The 20,368-nt window shown below is 37.9% G+C and overlaps 1 protein-coding gene across 2 annotated transcripts in view; it reads left to right on the top strand.

The window, feature by feature from the left end:
* The first annotated feature begins 611 nt into the window (after positions 1–611).
* LOC134753356 (leishmanolysin-like peptidase) overlaps positions 612–20,368 on the top strand; it is a 194,931-nt gene continuing 175,174 nt past the window's right edge. Inside the window, exon 1 of one of the 2 annotated variants that reach the window (XM_063689235.1) lies at positions 612–909. In XM_063689235.1, the coding sequence (XP_063545305.1) occupies positions 733–909 (177 nt within the window). In that variant the 5' untranslated portion in view covers positions 612–732. The remainder of the gene's footprint in view (positions 910–20,368) is intronic. The other variant, XM_063689236.1, reaches the window with a different exon arrangement.

Here is a 20,368-nt window from a genome sequence, read left to right as displayed (position 1 = left end):
TATATACAGTCGCCGAGGTCCTCAAAAATAATATCTTAAGAGCGTTCTTACAAGAGAAGTCGAAATAATGTAAAATTGATGATATTCCCGACAACATTTAAGATTTTACGCTCATTATTAGAAATAAAGAGTACTTGTTCCAGTAAGAGCGTCTTCTTATCTTTAGGACGCACTCTATCGCCTTCGGAATAGAGGCGTGTTCAGATATTTGTGAGCACCTTGGCCGCTCCGATATAACTGATGGCAACTGTACATCCTCTTTACAATACATTATACAATTTAGGTACTCGTGTGGGCGCGCAAATGATTGATAATTGCGTTAAAAACCAACAAAATGTAACTTCGCCCACATTTCTACGTGTCCCTTTCTTTATACATGCGCCAAAAAGAGATAGTTAACCGGTCGAATTGAAAAAGTGGCTGTCAGGTTAACAGCTGCCCCGCGCGTTTGAGTAGACGCTAGTGTTGCTATTTATTGTCAAATTGATTATAAGCTTTGGTGCGGTGAGATAAAGTTTAATTTCAAAGAGGAATCTGTTCGTGAAGTGTACGCGAAATAGTGAAATTGTCTTCAATGACTTTGTAGTCACGGAGTCGATGAAAAAAAAATATTAAGACAGTTACGCCGCGTACTCGGTAGAGATTGCACGTTTCGTCGTGTTTTGAAATTGTAAAATGTAAACAATAACATTGTTTATGTACTGAGTGAAAGAAGTTGTTATTGCCGACAAAATGATGGAAATAACTACAGTTATGTTTGTGAGAGTGTCTGGTTTGTTAGTGCTGCTGTTTGTGAATTTGGATTATGTTTTGTGCCACACTTTTGTAAATGAATTGTCTAATAAAGCTGTGACTAAAGTTGAACACAAGCATGAGCACTGCAACCACAAACACCCGAAAGCTGATGAAGTAAGAATCTGAAACCATTTTTGTATTTTTAATTTAAAAAAAAAAAACAAAGTTAGGTTATGTTCGATTTGCGAGTTCAAGGTATTGAATTCTTTATTAAATTAGTTTAAAATAGAACATGAGTACCTTCATGCTTTCTAAAAGGTGTGTATGTGTGTAATGAATTCTTTCAGATGCCTAGAACGCTAAAAAACATTTAAAAATTACTAAAAATTTGAGCACAACAGGCGAAAAATGTATTAATATAATTAAAAATATGCAATTTAAGTAAAACACTATTTACTAGGTCCATGTTTTAATATTCGTACTTGTTTTACTAATAAAATGTGACTTATATTGACCGGGATATAGAGTAGGTATATACTTATATAGACCGTGATTACCTTTGACGTGATCACGGTCTATATCCCGGTCAATATGTATAATTAAAGTCTAGTGAATCAACTTAAAAACACCACAACTTAAAAAGATTTAAATTCTCATATATATTTTTTTATTTCTTCTGTATTTGTATTATTATTCCGAATCACTACTACGAAAAGGTGCTAAAATAAAATGCCAGGTTTAAATGTGAGTAATATTAGTTAAAACTGTACTATAAAATATACATACTTAATTTAAATATACCTACCTATAAAATATACTACTTTTACTCTTACTTATATGACAAACTAGCTTTTGCCCGCGACTTCGTCTGCGTGGAATTAGTAATTTGGGTACCTTAATTCTTAAACAAATCTGCTTTTTAATCCATCCTTTTTTACCTCAAAATTGGTCCACACTAAACATTTCCACCCCATTTTTTACACCCTTAAGGGATGATTTCGGAGATAAAAGTTATTATTATATCATTTCCCACAGCTCAAACTATCCCCATACCAAGTTTCATCTAAATCGGTTCAGCGGTTATTGATTCCCCATACAAATTTCCACCCCCCTTTTCACCCCCTTGAGGGGTGAGTTCTGGGATAAAAAGTATCCTATGTCCTTTCCCGGGACTTAAACTATCTGTATACCAAATTTCAACTAAATCGGTTCAGCGGTTTAAGCGTGAAGAGGTAACACACAGACAGACAGACAGACTTTCGCATTTATAATATTAGTATGGACTAGCGATCCGCCCCTTCGCACGGGTAGTTCAACTAATTTCCACAAAACCTTTACAAATTATACATATAAACCTTCCCCTGGAATCACTCTATCTATTAAAAAAAACCGTATCAATATCCGTTTCGTAGTTTTAAAGATCTAAGCATACATAGGGACAGACTACAGACAGCGGAAAGCGACTTTGTTTTATACAATTTTAATAACAAAACTTCCGTGAGACATAGACATATTAAATATATTAATAACGGGTCACTCACGTGTTTTAAGTCGAAAACGCTCGACATGTTTCACTCCGTACCGAGGAGCGTCATCAGGAGCTTGCGTCGACGGTGACTGATCGGTGTTGTTTCATACTGTTTATACTATGTAGTGATTACGATAACTTGGATAACAAGAAATACCAGTGGAATGTTTCTAATAAAACTGAAAGTGTTTCACGCTTGTCCACTCAATTGCGGTATGCAATCGATTAAAGTGCACACGCAATGCATAGGAATGCGATATGCAAATTGACTCGATGCATTTTTTTTAATCAAACGCTCACGTGACTAGTGATGCGTGTGCTTTAACAAATGCCGGTTTTATCGTGATAGAAAAACCGGTTTTCTCGCGCATTTAAGGCCGTGATTGATATGTTTTTGGTGTGTGTTAGTTAACTACGGGTTTATCCCCAGTGCAGAGTAAAATTACAAAAATATCAAAAATATATTGAGAAAAAAATTCAGATCCGATTTGATCTAGGATCCGCGAAAGATCAACAAATAATAGAATATAACTTACCAAAATTTTAGTATAAAGTAAACACTAAAACAAGGAGCGATTTAATTTTTTTCAAGACAGAACTATTTAAAAAAATAAAAAAGATAATGGTAACACGTAGTTAAGGCGAAAGTGGAGGACCTCATTTTCCTCTGGATATTAACATTATTGAAAATATTTTGACACCATTTATTGTATATATACATCACAGCTATGCCCCTACGTTTGATTTTCTTCGAATTTTTGATTATTATAAGAGTTAGACCAAGAAAAGTCTGCAGGGATTTGGATAGCATACGCAGTGCAAGTGTTATTTTAAACGTCAAACTTCTATGAAATTATGACGTATAAATAACACTGGCACTGCGTGTGCTGTCAAAATCCCTGCAGACTTTTCGTGGTCTAACTCTAGGAGCATTTAATTTCTTTAATAAAATCAGTTTTTCGCTCCAAATTTTTACAATAATCAAAAAATCGAAAAAAGTCAGACGTAGGGGCATAGCTATGGTTCGTATACGTCAAATTATGTTGAAATATTTTCCATAATGTCAATATCCGGAGAGGAAAATAGGGACTAATGAAATGGGGGTCCCCTTTCCTCTTAATAGAATCAAAAGAAACCATTTACACATTACAAATAGACCTTAGAAAGTTCGCAACTTGAGAAATACAGTTTTTGTCATTTGCCATTCAGTTACGTAACGCTGATTGATAATCGCACTCAAAAGCGAAAACTCTCACCTTTCAGCGATAATCCAATTTAACTTCAGCCTGGGCCTTTCTCTGCGTCTTTTCGCCTCAATCTTGCCTTTCAGGATGTTTAAAAAGAATCTGTCTTGCCGTATCAGGTGGCCATCTCGCCCCACCTTAAGCTTAATCTTATCTAAATAATAAAAACCGGCCAAGTGCGAGTCGGACTCGCGCACCGAGGATTCCGTACGTTTTAGTATTTGTTGTTATAGCGGCAACAGACATCTGTGAAAATTTCAACTGTCTAGCTATCACGGTTCATGAGATACAGCCTGGTGACAGACAGACAGACGGACAGCGGAGTCTTAGTAATAGGGTCCCGTTTTTACCCTTTGGGTACGGAACCCTAATAAATACTGGACAGAGCAAATAAGTTTTAAAAACAAAGATACCTATCTTCTTTAAAAATAATTAATTACAAACAAGGAAAATGATCCTTAAAATATATTTTTTGAAATAAAACTATGAAAACGGATTATATCGTTGGATGTTTTATTTCATGAGTAACTATCGCGGTAACCGAAGACAATATTAATATATTTTTTGTTTTCCTCCTTTTCAATTTCTCAATCTTGATTAGATTTTAGTTGATTCGGTTATTAGGGTTCCTTACCCAAAGGGTAAAAACGGGACCCTATTACTTAGACCATAGAGTAACTTATACTAGAGCGGTACTGTCATAGTAAATTTTGTAACCCCAGTAAATTCACTGCCATCTGTCGACTAACACTTTAAAACTAAAAATAAATATTTATAAAAATACGATAAAATGTATTTAAATATGGATAAATGATTTTTTTTATTTGCATTAATTATTTTTATGATTTTGACCCATGTTCTTTCACTGATATGCGTTAAAATTATAAATAACAAACGAAACCGTCAACGCCCTCTATACGAGTGTAGGCCAAAACTAGTGGCGCCCTCTGATCGAGAATCAAATTTTGGTAATTTTCGAGGCACGTTTTTCCCTTAGACTGTATCCATCTATTACGGAGTTATATATATCTTTGCTTAGACTCATATTTCATAATGCATTGCATACGTTGCGTTACGTGGATTCAGTTTGTCCCTACCTTATTAAATCGGTTCAGCGCTTTAAGCGTAAAGAGCGACCAAAGAAACGAATTGTGGTATTTCCTATAAAAAGGGAACTTATTGTCGATGGCGCTTACTCCATTATTAACGATGCTCCGATATAAATACAATGCCGCGCGACGCTGTGCGGCGTAAGTGCCATCGACAATAAGGTCCCTTTTCATAGAAAATGCCCCAAATTCGCGTTTTATAATATGCAAAGAATGTCATTTGATGCTGTAAAGAAGAAACTGTTGTACAAATATTTACAATAAACGATCTCCAGTATACAGTTGCCAATGAAAGAATGTCGCTCTGTTTTCTTTTCAAGATTGCAACGAAACATTGTTTATTTTTAATCAAAAACAAAACCGGTATTTTGCATAAAAACCGGTAAAGATTCTTCTTTTAAAATTATGGCTTCAGCCCAGTGGGACTATTTCGCCAGTATCAAGGTATTAAGAGGTTTAAAAACGACAAAAATTGTACGGTTGTACAAGACAGTGTACGGTGATTTGTTAGCTCTTGTAAATCGATAGCTAGACTTTACAAGAAGCACGTGGACTACCGGCCGTTGACTCCAAGATGGTGGTTAAACGCGCTTCAAAATTAATTCTCCATTTACTGCACACTACCACATTAGTTTACTGTATAATAAGCTATCGATATTACACTTTAAACAATATTAATGAGCAAAAAACAAAGTAATTAATCACGATGCTAACTATCAAGATGGCGCTCGAACCGGAAGTCCCGGTAAAGATTCGAAACTTAAGCGTGCGCTAGACGGTCGCTGACAAGCCATCAGACCGTCTGAACTTGGTCTGGCCTTGGTAATGTTTGTATGAAATTTTGTTAGAAACAACTGTCTACACGGTCCGTCCAGACCAAGGCCACGCGGTCCGAGGGGCTTGTCGGCGACCGCGTCTAGCAAAGGCTTTAAATCAATGTTAAGATATTTCTCGTGAATTGTTATATCGCAGGCATTTTACCTTTTATCTATAAATGCGATAGGTATTTCAACCTAATCGAATAATTAGTTCTGTCATATAACCTGTTCTCAGAAATAAACTTGACCCAAACAGATTTCTCGGTGTGCGATAGGTATCTGTTTTCATATTTACTTAACAACGTCGAAGTAGTAGTAATAGTAAACTCTTTATTGTACAAATATACATATTAAAAATTACATGGTACAAATAATAATTCAATTCAATTCAATTCAATACATTTATTTCATGTAACAAAGACACATTTTATTAGTAACACTTACAAGACTAAGGGGTTAGTAGGTAGGTACAGCTAGACTTAAATTTAAAACAAAATAACACTAACGGGAGAATGCAATCCCTCGCAGTGTGACAAGTAGGGACAGTCAACCCTGTCCGCTATCAATCGCAGAATGCTGTTGGGACTGCCGCGCACCCGGCGCACCAGGGATGCCGCGCGTGCACGCATGGTAGTGTAGAAACATATAACGTAATATGTACAAAGGCGAACTTATCCCTTTGAGGGATCTCTTCCAGTTAACCTTTATGATTATGATTGTGAAGCGAAGCGATTATGATTTAGATCTAAAACTGTTTATAGCAAAAAACGATTGGCAAAAGACTTATGGTTTAAGGGGCCCCACTGACTATCAGTCCGCCGGACGATATCGGCCTGTCAGTTAGAACGAAAAATGTGTCATTCTCAATCAAAAGGGTACTTATTGTCGGTTGTCAATAACGCGCTATTTTTTATATAGCTTCAATTTGAAATCAACCTTATTGACAAACGACAATGTGGTACCTTTTGGTTGAAAATGTCAAAATTTTACAGTTCCGAACAACTGATAGGTCGATATCGTCCGTGGTCACTGGTGGACCACGTGACCACTGACGTCCCAGCAAAATGTCAAAACAGAGATTTGTGAGACTACCCCACGGAAAGTGCATTTAAAGTTTGAGGTAGACATCACATTTTCAAACCACACACTACACATAAATGTTAATTATTGTCAATAGTCCGACACGCAACACACAACATCCGCGCACACATCCGAAGATAGATCCCTTGGCTTTAACTTCTGGATCACTGGTCCCCAAGTTGCCGATAAGTTAAAACCATCTTCCCTATTAAAATTTCTGGGGTGCTTCTTGATTTCAATCGCATTGATTTCTTGACTTATGGTATACCTAATTTGATAGATGCTAAGAAATTTTCCCGAGTTAGGTCTGGAAACTTGTCGGTTGTCGGTTATATGTATTCTGTTCATATTTGAACAACTGTATTGTATTGTAGTTCGGGCGATTTTCCGCTACTCGACGACTGGCGCCTATTTTGCGTGACATGGGGTGGGCTAGTCCTGCCAGCCCAGCTCCTCGAGGAAACCTATCAAACCTTTGATGTTGAGTAGGACCTCGGGGAGGTCTCTCGGGGATCCGAGATGTTTTGCCCTGTATGGGGCCACTCCGCTGCACTCCAGCACCACGTGAGAGGCTGTTTCTTCTGTCTCCATGCATCTTCTGCATAGGGGACTGTCTGTGACACCTGTTATAAAAAGATGTTTTTTAAATAGTCCATGACCTGTTATGACACTGGTTACCATGCTCAGTCGGGTCTTTCCTAATTGAAGGAGCACCCTTGTGAGCTTTCCGTTGATGCCAGGCATGGCTTGTTTGGCCTGTCTGCATCCAGTCTGGTTTAGCCAATGTTCTGTGTGTAGTTTCCCTGTACGTGCCAGCAGCATTGAGCGTACCTTGCTTGAACAACTGTATGTAGCTCTTATTCTCGTGGAGCAGATGGTACACAATAGCATGCCAAAATCACTGGCGGCATGTTACAGTCAGTAAGTTTATTCATCTAGACCAATTGTTACGGAACTACCTAGAGTTCCCTACCAAGTACACATAGCAATGTGACGACAAGAAATATACAAAAATTTGCAGTTCCCATAAAAATGTTCTCGTTATTTTTTCTGCGCATTTATTGCCAAACCTTACAGTTACGAGTAGTTTCGATTTCTATGACACTTGAACGGCTACCATCAGTTTGGCAGTGACATAAACGCCATCGAGAACGTAATTTACTTTCTCTGCATCTCGCTCGCACCAATAAGCGAGTGCGAGCGAGATGCATAGAAAGTAAATTACGTTCTCGATGGCGTTTATGTCACTGCCAAACTGATGGTAGCCGTTCAAGTGTCATAGAAATCGAAACTGCTTTCTCTGCATCTCGCTCGCACCAATAAGCGAGTACGAGCGAGATGCATAGAAAGTAAATTACGTTCTCGATGTCGTTTATGTCACTGCCAAACTGATGGTAGCCGTATTGAAGTAGATGTCAGAGTGATGCACGCATTACGTCACGAGATGCATGAGAATGAGAATTTTCTCATTAATGTTTCCAGAAATTTTGAGAATATTAGGCCTGCTAGCTAGAACTAGCAATGTAGTTGTTATTATATGTGCTATTTTCATCTAAAAGGGTACTTATTGTCAGTTGTCAATAAGGCGCTATTTCCATATAGCTTCAATTTGAAATCAACCTTATCGACAAGCGACAATGTGGTACCTTTTGGTTGAAAACGTCACATTATTAACCTAAAGCCTAAACTGTAGCATAATAATGTGTAAACGTTTCCTTGTTAGGCTTGTTACATCACGTACTATTCTCATACTCATATGTATTCTAGAGAATCTAGAGCGCTCTAAGTGAAAATTAAGGTTATTGGATAGCGCGCCGTCGGCCCTCAACCTGTCAGCTATGGAAAATCTAGAACCAAATACAAATACCACTATTACCGCTAATAAATGTATTGACATAGCCTTCATAGGTATAATAATTTGCATGGTATAATAATTAGTATTGCATTCATAGGTATAATAATTTGCATGGTGGTTTCTATGGGGCCATAGTACCGACGCCCACGACCTGTTCATAATGCAGAAAAAGTGTCTGCGCATTCTTGCAAACGCCCGCCCTCGAGAAAGCTGTAGACCTCTTTTTATTCAAAAAAAATTACTTACATTAACGTCATTAATATCTTGGAGGTAGCAATATTCGTTAGAGGCCATACACATTTTTTCAGACAAATAAAGGACGCTCCTAACCGCACTATTAAAACCAGGGACCGGCCCGCTATCCCTTATCGGGGTTTTATAAGGGTATTGCATAAGGCTTAACTCACCATACCCTTTGCCAGACGAAACCCTTTGTTTTGGTTTTAAAAACCCTTATATAAAGCTACCACATTTGAGTAATCGGTAACCCAAATACCCTTACAAAACCCTTATCATCCGCTCACCAACACCTTGCATATTGCTTATAAGGGATAGCCTTACAAAGGGCTTCCCTTTTAGCATATAAGCGTGCTAATTTAAGTCGTCTACCTTGTTCATAAAGCACACATTACTTCGAATCCGAGCGATCGTCGGCGGCGACGGCAGCGTTCTTTGACTAGGCACGTATTTTCTTTCCTTTTCATACACTACCGTAGATATATACTAATCCTGTCTCTTTCACGCAAAGGGAAACCTTTATAAAAAGCGCTTAAAGATAAGGGTAACCCTTATTAAGAGCTAGCCTTATTTTTGGTTAGCTTTTCGGTAAGGGTTAGTCAAAGGTAAGGGTATGAATGGGCTTGCAGTTCAAAAGGGAAAGTCTTTCAATGTGTTAGCCGTGTTTAAGTGTCGCCCATTGAAAGGGTTTTATCGCGGAAAGGGTTTTCCGGTCCCTGATTAAAACGCGCCATGAAAACAGACTAGCACTGCCAAAATCACACTTACAAATGCATAGAAATAGTCCACATTCCCGATTTATAGATATTTTCAACAAAATTCCCGAAAGATTTAAGTCCGAAATAAATCCCACCGCCTTTAAAAATAACCTTAAAAAACTGCTAATTGAAAAATGCTATTATACTGTTAACGAATTCCTAAACGACGCCAATGTATGACTTATTTAAAGTACTTAATTTGATTGCCTAACTTTGACTCAAATAATGACGAATCAGAATTTATTTATTTAGCAAAAATATTGACATTAAATCATTAGAATAAATGTTAGGTTAATCATGTATGTAAGTAAATTATGTGACGTATTATGAATATTAAGATTTGATTATTCTTACTGTAAATTATGTGTTAGATATAAGTAGTAAATTGCTTCACCCTATCCGGGTTCATGTACCATAGTAATAAGTCCTAGACATAATTCATTGTACATGACTGCAATAAACGAATACGAATGGTAGTTTTTAAATTTCGGAATAATATTTGATTCCACCATATTTTGCATGCCAGATGTTGGTAAATTGTGTGAACCTGTATATATATATTTTAATTACTTCTATTATGTACCACTTTTTGTGCAAAATAAAGACATTAATAAATACGTTTTCGTAATCTTGTCACCGTAATCAAGCGTAGTGCCATCTTCTAAATAGTTAACTTATTTGACAGTTGGCATTATTGAAACTAGTGTTGGTTGGAGTGCCTGGCGTCCGTTGGCTCGTTGGGTGGACGACATTCGGAAGACTGCGGGTCACTTCTGGATGAGATTAGCTCAGGACCGGGACAAGTGGCGTACTCGAAGAGAGGCCTATGCTCAGCAGTGGGCGATAAAAGGCTGATGTGATGATGATGAGTGTTGTTTAAGAGGCCGGTATCGATTTGACTGAAACTGAGATAGCGTCAAGTAGCGGAATTATCAGTACTGTTACTCGACAATAGATGTCGCGGCGAACGGAAAGTTTAATGCTCAACTATTTTCAGCTAATATTATAACCGGATTAACCGGAGCTCTATTTTCAACTTCTGCTTATAATATTAGTTGTAAATTGTTGAGCAATACACTTTTCGTCAGTCGCGACACGGAGGTCTCAATTCGGTTGTATGTTTTTTTTGATAAATGATTGTCATTTAATGGCATTTTGTTAATAACGTTTTTAGTTGGTCAAGCAAATCTTGTATTTTTGGCCTATCTGTAGTGTGTGTGTGTGTGTGTGTGTGTGGACCAGCGAGATGGAATGTATACTCATAGTTAAGTGATGTCGTGGTACAGTCACGGACTTTAATTGTTGAGCCATTTAAGGTTAACTTTACATTGGACATTTCATACCGTTAGTATTGACAAGTAAATTAGCTTGAACCCTAACGCTGCGTCTTACGTAGGCGAACACTCGCGAACGCGAAGCGAAGCGGCGCGGCGCGGCGCGGCGCGGCACGGCGGGCCCAAGGAATTCGCGTTCGCAACGAGATCGCCCACGTAGGACACATCTATAGGTATCAAAGGATTGATTCACCCCGGTTCACGCTGCGCCGCAACGCTTCGCTTTCGTGTGTTATTCGCCTACGTAGTACGCTGCGTAAATGCGTTAATAAGTTTGGATTCATGATGCGTAAAGTTACCTCTCCATTATGTTCAGAGTGCGATATGATTGAGGACGTGTACCACATATTGGTGGAATGTGTGCGGAACGAATCCTTTAGGAGCCAACTGAAAATATCATTAATTATTTTTAACAATGTTGGTGGCTGCAATAGTGCCCTGGCTTCTCCATTGTCGGACGAGGCCAGAGCACTGTTTAAGCTAGTAAATATAGGCCTTAGTAATCGTAAGTGAGTTTGATTGTATGATGACTATATGGAGCGACATAATCGCTAAGCGATAATGCTCTTTAATAAAGATAAAAAAAAAAAAATGGCTCAACAATTAAAGTCCGTGACCGTACCTAACTGTGTGATCAAATCTTTTTCCGTTTCATTATAATTACAGGTTTTTTATCCCTAGTTACCGGTTTTGAAACACAATTCGCATGGGAAGTAATAAACTAATAACTCTGCCACTGTCACGGTGAACGCTGGGAAATATCTGCATATTGCGATATTTATATTTATACCTATACCTTTCGTATGCTCCTGTCAAAAAAATGCTATTTAAATAGCAATCTAGACAACTTCATGTTTAAGTTGAATATAATGGAGCAGATCTGCTCCTAAGCATACCAAAGGTAAGCTAAAAAACCAAACAAGTGCGAGTCGGACTCGCCCGCTGAGGGTTCCGTTAAATTTGTAATTTAACTTTTTATTTTTTATAAATTTATAGTTTTCAGATTTTTCCTGTACTTTGTAGTGTAAGACGATATTACTTACCAAATTTTGATTCCCTTGAGAGTGTCGAAATATACGTCTTTAAGTTAACTTAGAAGTTTGATTTTTTCACAACTTCAAGGGACTTTAGACCTGAGAATATGGTTTTAATTTCAACTCGATACCTCCACGTGTTCCTGAGATAAAGGGTCTTGACAGACAGACGGACGGACAACAAAGTGATCCTATACGGGTTCCGTTTTTAGTGTTTCGTACCCAAAGGGTAAAAACGGGACCCTATTACTAAGACTCCGCTGTCTGTCTATCTCATGAACCTGATAACTAGACAGTTGAAATTTTCACAGATGATATTTCTGCTGCCGTTATAACAACAAATACTAAAAACAGAATAAAATAAATATTTAAGTGGGACTCCCATACAACAAACGTGATTTTTTTGCAGTTTTTTGCGTAATGGTACGGAACCCTTCGTGCGCGAGTGCGACTCGCACTTGGCCGGTATTTCCTTTTGAGGTACGGAACCCTAAAAATGGAGCAAGCGATGAAACGGCCTTAACCTTCATAATCGTGTTGTCACACTTGCTTATACCTAATGGCTAATGGCAGTGTTGTAAAATTATCCATGTTATCCTTATCGTAATGTGGCGTACAACAGTTAAGAAATGTGACCTGCAGAGGAGAACATCCGGACATACCAAAGCATTTAATGTCGTGTAGCTACCACTGGCGCTAGTTATTGTCGCGCCACGATATGGTGGTCAAGACTGCATACAAAAGACTAGGTTTCGTTCTGCGCAATTCCGCGCCCCTGACTGTGGAAGCCACACGCGTGTTGTATGCGGCACTCGTGCGCAGCATTCTCGAAACGAATGCAGTGGTGTGGAGTCCACATGAGAGTAAATATATACTTATGCTAGAGCAAGTCCAAAAGTCGTATCTTAGGGCTATATACAAAAAAATACACACTTATTATCCGTATATGTACCCTACTCTGTTTCTGCAGGGACATCTAGGGTACGACTCGCTCCAGTTGCGGAGGTTGCTCTCTTTGGCGAAATTCACGATCGGTGTTATTAGAAACACAATAGATAGCGTAGCCCTTGTCGAGGCCTTCATGCGATTATTTGTGCCTAACCAGTACATTCGCGCGCGGCGTCACCCGCTGCTGGCGAAGGGCACCGCGCGCACGCGGGCGCACGCGCAGGCGCCGGTCGCGCGCGCGCACGCTCTGCTCAACTCCGTGCTCGAGGCACACCCGGAGTGTGATTTGTTTGTGAGTGCAATCGGACGACTGATGATTGAGTGTAAGAGAGTGATAGAGCGAGAGATGCCTGTAAGTAGTATTATATAAGTATAATTAATATTGTTTTGAAAATACTTTTGTACCCAATGTATAAGTAATACTGTCTCCCAATTTGTGCCGCTGTGGCTCTAGCTGTTAAGGTACAATTGTCAACTTAAATAATAAATAAATAAATAAATGGTCCGACCGGAATGGACCGGTACATGTTCGATCGGTTGATCCGTGTAATTTTATTCTACTTAATGTCATGTTCTTATGTCGTCATATTGTATTTCTTTTTTGTAATAGTTTGTGTAAACTGTGTGTAATTTATTTTTTGCCATATGTTATGTTTCTGTTCTTTATGTTGCTTTCTTTTTGTCTGTTACCTTCCATTCTCACTTGATGTTCTCATCGGAAGATCAGCGCTGGAAGTCGCCAGCAGCATGCTGAGATGGCCATTTCGTGACACTTTATTTTCACTATGTTCTTTTAATGTATGTCTATTGTCTGTGTGTTTACGAATAAAAACTATTCTATTCTATTCTTTATGCCGACGCTGAAACGTAGGCCTTCGCTAACGTTCCGTCAATAAATTAATATGCTTATTATTATAAGGACAATCTTACGCAGCGTACTACGTAGGCGAACAACAGGCGAACGCGAAGCGGGGGTGAATCAATCCTTTGATACCTATAGAAGTGTCCTAAGTGGGCGATCTCGTTACGAACGCGAACGCCGTGGGCCCGCCGCGCCGCTTCGCGTTCGCGTTCGCGAGTTGTTCGCTTACGTAAGACGCTGCGTTACACAAATCAGCCTAGTCCCACAGTAAGGCTTTTGTTGTGGGTTTTTCATACTATGACGACGATAAACAATACATGTGTGTAGAAGTATATATAAATACTTATATAAATGGAAAACATCCATAGCCCAGGAACAAATATTTGTAAAAAACACACAAATAAATGCCCTTACCAGGATTCGAACCCGGGATCTCCGGCTTCGTAGGTCATCACTACCGAATGTGCTAGGACGGGCGTAAATAGCACAGTCTCGCTCACACACCGGAGTGACCGGAGCAGCGTGCGTGCATCAAGTGTATTCCTATTTAACCTCGCCGAGAACAGACGGGAATAGGTGTATTCATATAAAACATAATTTATTAAAAAACACGTATTGCATACATTCATATAAAACAAAGACTTGATGTGCCTGAACTATAACGCTGCGTAAGCGAAAAACTCGCCAACGCGAAGCGGCGCGGCGCGGCGCGGCGGGCCCACGGCGTTCGCGTTCGCAACGAGATCGCCCACGTAGGACACTTCTATAGCTATCAAGGGATTGATTCACCCTCGTTTCGCGTTCGCGTGTTGTTCGCCTCGTAGTACGATGCGTAAAGCATTCCCATTTGTCTTCGCCTCACGTGATTTCCGTATGCAAATGGGAATGATTTATATGAAATCACCTATTTCCATCTGTTCCCGGCGGGGACAAATGGGAATACAATACACCGTGCATCAGTGTGATAACCGCGTAATGGATAATCTATACCGGAAGCGGTGCAAGCACGGCAGAGCTAATGGCCAAGACATTACGATTCGCAAATCATTCAAGGAAAACGATTCTCACACAACGCGTCGACGGTCAATCCATAACAACAGAGAATAGTAAAATATATAGACAGTTTATCTTTATACTGTTACAAGAAACAAATGAAATATTTTAATTTGTGTTATTTCAATTTTGGAATCTTTTGCTTGCTCGGGTATCAATATTAGCACGAGCGGTTAAACAAGTGCGAGTCGGACTCGTCCACCGAGGGTTCCGTACTTTTTAGTATTTGTTGTTATAGCGGCAACAGAAATACATCATCTGTGAAAATTTCAACTGTCCAGCTATCACGGTTCGTGAGATACAGCCTGGTGACAGACAGACGGATAGCGGAGTCTTAGTAATAGGGTCCCGTTTTTACCCTTTGGGTACGGAACCCTAAAAAAAGAATATCAGATGCAGATAAAAATATCTGACCTTTACCAGCTGACTTGACAGCTGTTGTTGTTCAAGATAGCTTCTTATCTGTGATTTAATAAATTTTCAAACGAGAGGAAATGACTAAAAATATTTTTACTGCGTTTTGTCTATCTCAACTACAGTTGTACCGTTCTCGAGAATGTTCTCCGTTTACTATGGGAAACATTCTCGAGCGAGAACATTCCCCATACAAAACGGAGAACGTTGTCGCGAACGCAACAACTCTAATCTCAACCCACCAACGGAGTGGTAGCTGACGTTGATGAGGCATCATTGTAGAATACATGTACGAATTATCGCTCGTGCAGGATTTACTTATTTATTTTTAAATTAATTAATAATTAAATAATTAATTTCCAACATAATTTGTTCCTGGCCTGCCCACATACTCAGTCTTACGAGCTATAACCATTACTTTACTTATTTGAAGTCATAAGTTACTTTAGTTCTTCTACGAACGATACATTTCTGATTTTATTTATTTATTTAAACTTTATTGCCTGTTGTCACCTGGTTCTATTTTTCTTAAAAAAATTCTTTGTAGTTTTACATGTATGTAAAATGTATAATTTTGGTGCAATAAAGAATATTTACTTACTTACTTTATTGCACAAAATAATACAGCAATGTACAAATGGCAGACTTAATGCTAAATGGCATTCCCTAACAGTCAACCATAGGGCCAAACCGACATATACTTAATTGTTGCGTATTGGTGGTGTATTTAGCTGAGCTCTCGATGATTAATTGTAAGTCTTTATTCTGCTAGTGTCTGTCAATCGTTTTAAACGTTTATTCTCCCACGAAATCTTCTCACCAATTGTCTGCGAAGCCATCCGTTACATATTGTGTTACGTGAATCTCATCGGCTGTCATCAGACACTGCACATTGAGTTATTATCACTATAGAGAAGCCATACTAAACAATGAAAGAGGATATAATTAGATAGAGCGGTACTGTCATAGTAAATTTTGTAACCACTGTAAATTCACTGCCATCTATCGACATACTTGAAAACTAATAATGAAGATTTATAAAAATACGATAAAATGTATTTAAATATGGATAAATGATTTTTTTATTTGCATTAATTATTTTTATATGATTTTGACCCATGTTCTTTAACGGATATGCGTTAAAATTATATATAACAAACGAAACCGTCAACGCCCTCTATACGAGAGTAGGCCAAAGCTATTGGCGCCATCTGATCGAGAATCAAATTTTCGTGATTTTCGAGGCACGTTTTTTCCTTAGACTGTATCCATCTATTACGGAGTTATATCTATCTTTGATTAATAGTTCTATTTATTTGTAAACATTTAAAAGATTAAGTTGTAGTAATAAAATGTAGTCAGTTTTATTTATTATTTATTAATGTAAAAAAAAACTTATATTAAATTAAAAATTGAAAACAAAATCAATACTTACCTTTTGTTTACTACACTGAAACATTAAGAATAGAATAGAATTTATTGCTCTCATGTTGGTGTACAGGTCTTACTCTAAGTACAATAGTTCCATTACAACATGTTACCCTAAAAGGGTATTGCAGTTACACGTACATTAAAATATGCAAAGACAGGGGTACATAAATCTTTCAATTATAGTTTGTCAAGGGACTGTCTGTCGTTTTGCTAATTAATTTTGTATGGAGGCCGTAACTGTAAATATAGTTGGTCAAGCAAATCTTGTCAGTAGAAAACGGCGCGTAATTCAAATTTTCTATGGGACGTTATCCCTTCGCGCCTATATTTTTTAAATTTGCCGCCTTTTTCTACTGACAAGATTTGCTAGACCAACTATATTTGCCCTCTGACATTTGGCACAAATGTTCTATAATAATGTATTCACAAGCGTCTTCAATAACTAACTTTAAAAGTAACAAAGAATTTCACAGTCCTCATCTTCGACATCACAAAGCAAAAAAAAGTATTAAATACGCCATAACGGTAACCTTGACAACCATCCGGAAACGGTCTTCTTGACCTCTTGTGAACCTTTTTTTTAATAGAAACATTGCACTATGGCGCAACAGAGCGGGAAGAATTATAACCTCAAACACCGTTTTTCTAATTACAAATTTATCTTAAACGTCATTTACGCGATTTTAAACCTTAAATACATATAATAAGAGTTTTTGTATATTTCAGATTATGTTTGTAGATTACAAGTCGATGTTTTGATTGCCATATTGGTTGAGGAAATGGAACAAAAAATGCATTTGTATAAGCGTATCTATTGATCTGCTTGTACGAAGGTCGTGATAAAAGATCAATTAATAATTGAGATAGACTGACCTATGATTAATTGATAATGCATGTCTTAACCCTTTTAGAGCGAGACGGCGGTAATATGTTCCAAACCCAAAAACGAAATAATGATAATGCGAAATTTTACGCAAAAGAAATCTGAAATAAAGAAGTTTAATCTGCCAATTCCCGTCAGTAGAAAAAAGCGGCAAATTAAAAAAAATCGCGCGAAGGGTTTTTAATCCCGTAGAAAATTTGAACTTCGCGCCTTTTTCTACTGACAAAGTTGTTTGACAGACTATAGTTTTAAAATATTGCCTGGGTACGGTTTGTAATTTTATTAGCTTTACTTGATTATGGATGCTTGAAGAGTTAACTTTTTCCAAAAATGTATATGGCATATGGCATTTGTTTTTCTCTCCTATAGTCCTGGTTTTCTAGGATAGCGGTTCCGTCATATTAGCGGCCGCCGTCTCCATACAAAGTACTAGGTATATACTCATCTACATTTAGGTATATTATTTTTTATGGAGACTGCACCGCTATCCTAGGACACCAGATACCATTAAAATAACTCCTATTAACTCCTATTAAAAACCATATCGATTAAAGTGAAACGAAGGGGCTTTGGTTAATACATCAAATTGTGTAAAAATATTTTTCATAATGTCAATACCCAGAGAGGAGAATGGGGACCATGTTTTTATGGAAAGCGGTCGTCCACAATCCTCTTAAGTCCTACAATTACTGACATTTGGTCGGTTAACACATTCACAATTTCCCAGTCAAGAAAGAAGCCAGCGTCTTACTTAAGCGAACAACTCGAGAACGCGAAGCGGCGCGGTGCGGCCCACGGCCTATGCCACGGCGTTCGCGTTCGCAACGAGATCGCCCACGTAGGACACTTCTATAGGTATCATAGAATTTTTCCCCTCACTGGCTCGGAAAGTTGTCTTTTATCCTTTAAAACAAGCGGGGAAAAACGCAATTTATCCACTTGTGGGGAAAGAAATTTGACCTTGGATGGAGCGTGTTTAAGTAGCTTGACAGATAACAAAACGTAAAACGCTCATAATAATGATTCGTTTGATATTAATTATCATTAAACAAATGGTTTGAGAATGTAATAAAAAATAACAAATTTAGCTTTATTTAATCCTTAAAGTTCCATAAGAAACGTTTGTGTTTTAATAATGATGTTAAATATAATTCTGAACGCACAAGTTCTTCTTCTTCTTTTAAAATTATGGCTTCAGCCCAGTGGGACTATTTCGCCAGTATCAAGGTATTGAGAGGTTTACAAACGACAAAAATTGTACGGTTGTACAAGACAGTGTACGGTGATTTGTTAGCTCTTGTAAATCGATAGCTAGTCTTTACAAGAAGCACGTACGTCATACGTCATACGTTCATACGTCAGAAATGTCAACATTGTCAACAAAATTTTTACTTACAAACTTCTCACGTAAAAATACAGAATTTCCAGAGTTTTTTGTTATAATATCGTAAAAAAATGAGTGATTTCAGTGATGAAGATAATCTAACGCCTGTGGATGTTGCACTTTCCTCGCTATAGTGAGGTAAAAAGTTTTGTGTTACACACGGGTGCAAATGTATTTTACTTCTCGTGTGTAAAATACAACTTTGCACCCTTGTATAACAAATAACTATATTCACCTCGCGCCTCGCTGCGTAAGTGTGTTCCATTTTGTATTGGAAATGGGGCGCTTGGCATAGAAAGTGTTAACAATACCTTAATAAATGCCTATTAAAATATAAATACAGCGAAAGTGAAGCAAGCGTTAGATAAAGAAACAATCATGATTAAATGATTTATGTTCATGTAACAAGTGTTAGAGGTGTTAATCATAATATGATTGGCTTATGCGAGATCATATTATTAGCACCGTTGTGTTATATAGCGACAGATTAAGTGTTGCCAGATCGTACCTTTTAGTACGATCAAAGATAGATATAACTCCGTAATAGATGGATCACGAAAATTTGATTCTCGATCAGAGGGCGCCACTAGTTTTGGCCTACTCTCGTATAGAGGGCGTTGACGGTTTCGTTTGTTATTTATAATTTTAACGCATATCAGTGAAAGAACATGGGTCAAAATCATATAAAAATAATTAATGCAAATAAAAAAAACATTTATCCATATTTAACGTATTTTTATAAATCTTCATTTTTAGTTTTAAAGTATGTCGATAGATGGCAGTGAATTTACAGCGGTTACAAAATTTACTATGACAGTATCGCTCTATCCTATTACATCCTCTTTGGTACGATTTTACGTACTTTTTGAACAGCATGCGTACTTAAAACGTACCCCGCCCAAAACCGTACTAAAATCGTACTTTTTGGCTAAAACGTACATTTTAGTACGATTTTACGTACTTTTTGTAAGAGCGGTTCAAAAAATACGCCAAAGAGTACGATTTATTTGCGTAAAAATTTCAGACTTTTTTGTTTTGGTATTTTTGTACCTTACTATTTTGCGTACTAATGTAGTTTTGGTGGATTACCACTTTAAAAAAAATCACCCGTTTCTAAAACACTTCTGCTGTTTATATTGTTTTTTGGAACAAAAAATGATATTGTACTTTTTTTGGTAAAAACGTACCTTTTTTAGATCGGGGTCGTATTTTAGTTTTCAGTGCTCTGGCATCACTGAGATATGTATCTATAGGTACATAGATTTTGCATGTTTTGAAGCGGCGTGTCGGTGTATCGATCGGCGTGTCGGCGTATCGATCGGCGTGTCGGCGTATCGATCGGCGTGTCGGCGTATCGATCGGCGTATGTGGCGTTAGTTTTGGTGTTTGGAGCAAGGGCAAACTGCCGAATCCAACACAAGAGCAGGCGATTCGGAGCCAAGCCGTTCTGTTGCCTAAAGTTTTTTAGGGTTCCGTACCCAAAGGGTAAAAACGGGACCCTATTACTAAGACTCCGCTGTCCGTCTGTCTGTCTGTCACCAGGCTGTATCTCATGAACCGTGATAGCTAGACAGTTGAAATTTTCACAGATGATGTATTTCTGTTGCAGCTATAAAAACAAATACTAAAAACAGAATAATATAAATATTTAAATGGGGCTC

The sequence above is a fragment of the Cydia strobilella genome, chromosome 26 (genome assembly GCF_947568885.1).
Source record: "Cydia strobilella chromosome 26, ilCydStro3.1, whole genome shotgun sequence".
NCBI lineage: Eukaryota > Metazoa > Arthropoda > Insecta > Lepidoptera > Tortricidae > Cydia > Cydia strobilella.
Note: the sequence above shows the minus strand (reverse complement) of the source record. Positions and strands in the feature narration are given on the sequence as shown.